This window comes from Armigeres subalbatus, chromosome 1 (assembly GCF_024139115.2).
Source record: "Armigeres subalbatus isolate Guangzhou_Male chromosome 1, GZ_Asu_2, whole genome shotgun sequence".
In the NCBI taxonomy this organism is placed as follows: domain Eukaryota; kingdom Metazoa; phylum Arthropoda; class Insecta; order Diptera; family Culicidae; genus Armigeres; species Armigeres subalbatus.
In genome coordinates, this window is record NC_085139.1 from 219,024,774 (window position 1) to 219,026,406 (window position 1,633).

General features: G+C 46.4%; 1 protein-coding gene across 2 annotated transcripts; it reads left to right on the plus strand.

Moving 5' to 3' along the window:
- On the plus strand, nt 1–1,580 carry LOC134211055 (serine protease Hayan-like). Of its 2 annotated transcripts, none has more exons than XM_062687630.1 (2): nt 1–398; nt 459–1,580. In XM_062687630.1, the coding sequence occupies exons 1-2, from the start codon at nt 371–373 to the stop codon at nt 1,436–1,438; spliced, it is 1,008 nt and encodes a 335-aa protein (XP_062543614.1). In that variant the 5' UTR covers nt 1–370; the 3' UTR covers nt 1,439–1,580. The 2 variants fall into 2 exon arrangements, with proteins under 2 accessions (XP_062543614.1, XP_062543605.1); XM_062687621.1 differs by having other exon boundaries at nt 5–382.
- The last annotated feature ends 53 nt before the right edge of the window (nt 1,581–1,633 follow it).

Consider the following 1,633-nt stretch of genomic DNA (forward strand, 5'->3'; position numbering starts at 1 on the left):
CAAGCTTGTATAGAAAGGCATATGTGCGAGATCCAAGATCAAACGAATATTTATTGCACCAACATTCTGTCAGGGAACTCTGACGAGACGAGAACTAGTTTTAGCTTCGAGCTGAACGCCCGTCAGTGGCTGTGTGTGATCGGTAGTGACCTTTCTCGTTGTTGTCGTTCTCGTCATCGTTGCAGCTACAGCCATTTGGAATTTCATTAGAACTTCGTAGATTATCCAGGATCCGAAATTGTGATCATGATTTTTTGATTGACTGTGGATTCTACAAGTTCGAAAAACTTTAGAATGCACATTCGGACATTGGTGACCGTACTGCAGGTCGTGTGGTACGGATTAGCATTTACGTTTGCGACGATCGACAATGATCGCTTTGGTGGGTGACATCATCGGTGAGGGTTCGGGGGTAAGATCATCCGCAATTAATGTACGCTTCATTGTTGGGTTTTCAGAGGGCGATAGCTGCGTTTTGGCGGATGGAACCAACGGAACATGCAGCCGCGATCTTGAGTGTGAATATTTGAAAACAATTCCGCAGCATTCCTGGATCAAGTGTTCGTTTGACAAGAATGTGTCGATTGTGTGCTGTCGCAGTCCTCCAAAGACGCGCTTCGATATGAAAAGTAGAAGTGAACAAATGTGTGATAGCTTCGATTCGTTCAATGATGCAGCGAACCACATCTACGCTGGTACGGAAGCTGGCGAAGACGAATTCCCGTATCTTGGGGCGCTCGCTTTCACCGGCGGAAACGAACTGGCCTTTCGTTGTGGAGCTAACCTCATTTCGGATCAGTACATGCTAACTGCGGCGCACTGTTTAACTTTTGAGCGGCCTGCGTTCGTTCGATTGGGAGTCGTTGACATAGTTACCAAAAGTAAAACCGATCCTCCAGTTGACATAGGCATTGAGGATATTATCATTCATCCAGACTATGTCCCCCGCCCATTGGCGAACGACATCGCACTGATTAAATTGAACCGAACTGTGACGGAAGACTTCCTCAAACGGATATGCTTGTACACCAATATCTCAGATCCGTCTCCTGATGTAAAATTGTCAATCGCTGGCTGGGGAAGTACCGAGTCGAACGACTGGGAGATGTCTCCGGTGCTGCTGAAGGCCAATGTAACCACATACGACCGGGAAGACTGCAACAAAATCCTAATAGAGGATAAAACTCCCCGCCGGAAGCTACTGAAGTTGAATACGGATCAGCTGTGTGCCCTGGGACGGAACACGACCGGACATAATACAGGGGACACGTGCGTCGGAGATTCGGGTGGGCCGTTGGAGCTAGCGATCGGGCGTCGAAGGTGGATCGTCGGGTTGACATCAACGGGGAAGATCTGCGGAACGAGTTATCCCGGTATCTACACTCGGGTGTCCCAATTTATCGGCTGGATCGAGAAGGAGGTTTGGCCGGAAAATTAAAGAGGACGGGAAGTGGCGTGAATGATTGAGTTGAATGAGAGTGCTTATTCGTGGAGATTAAGACAAAATGTGATTGAAAGCAAATAATACCTTTAGGTGACATTATACGCAAAACCAACTTTTTAGTAGATTTTTATTTTTAGATGTTGATGTTTCAATGGATTTCTTTATTATTTGTGATAGTATTACATTTCT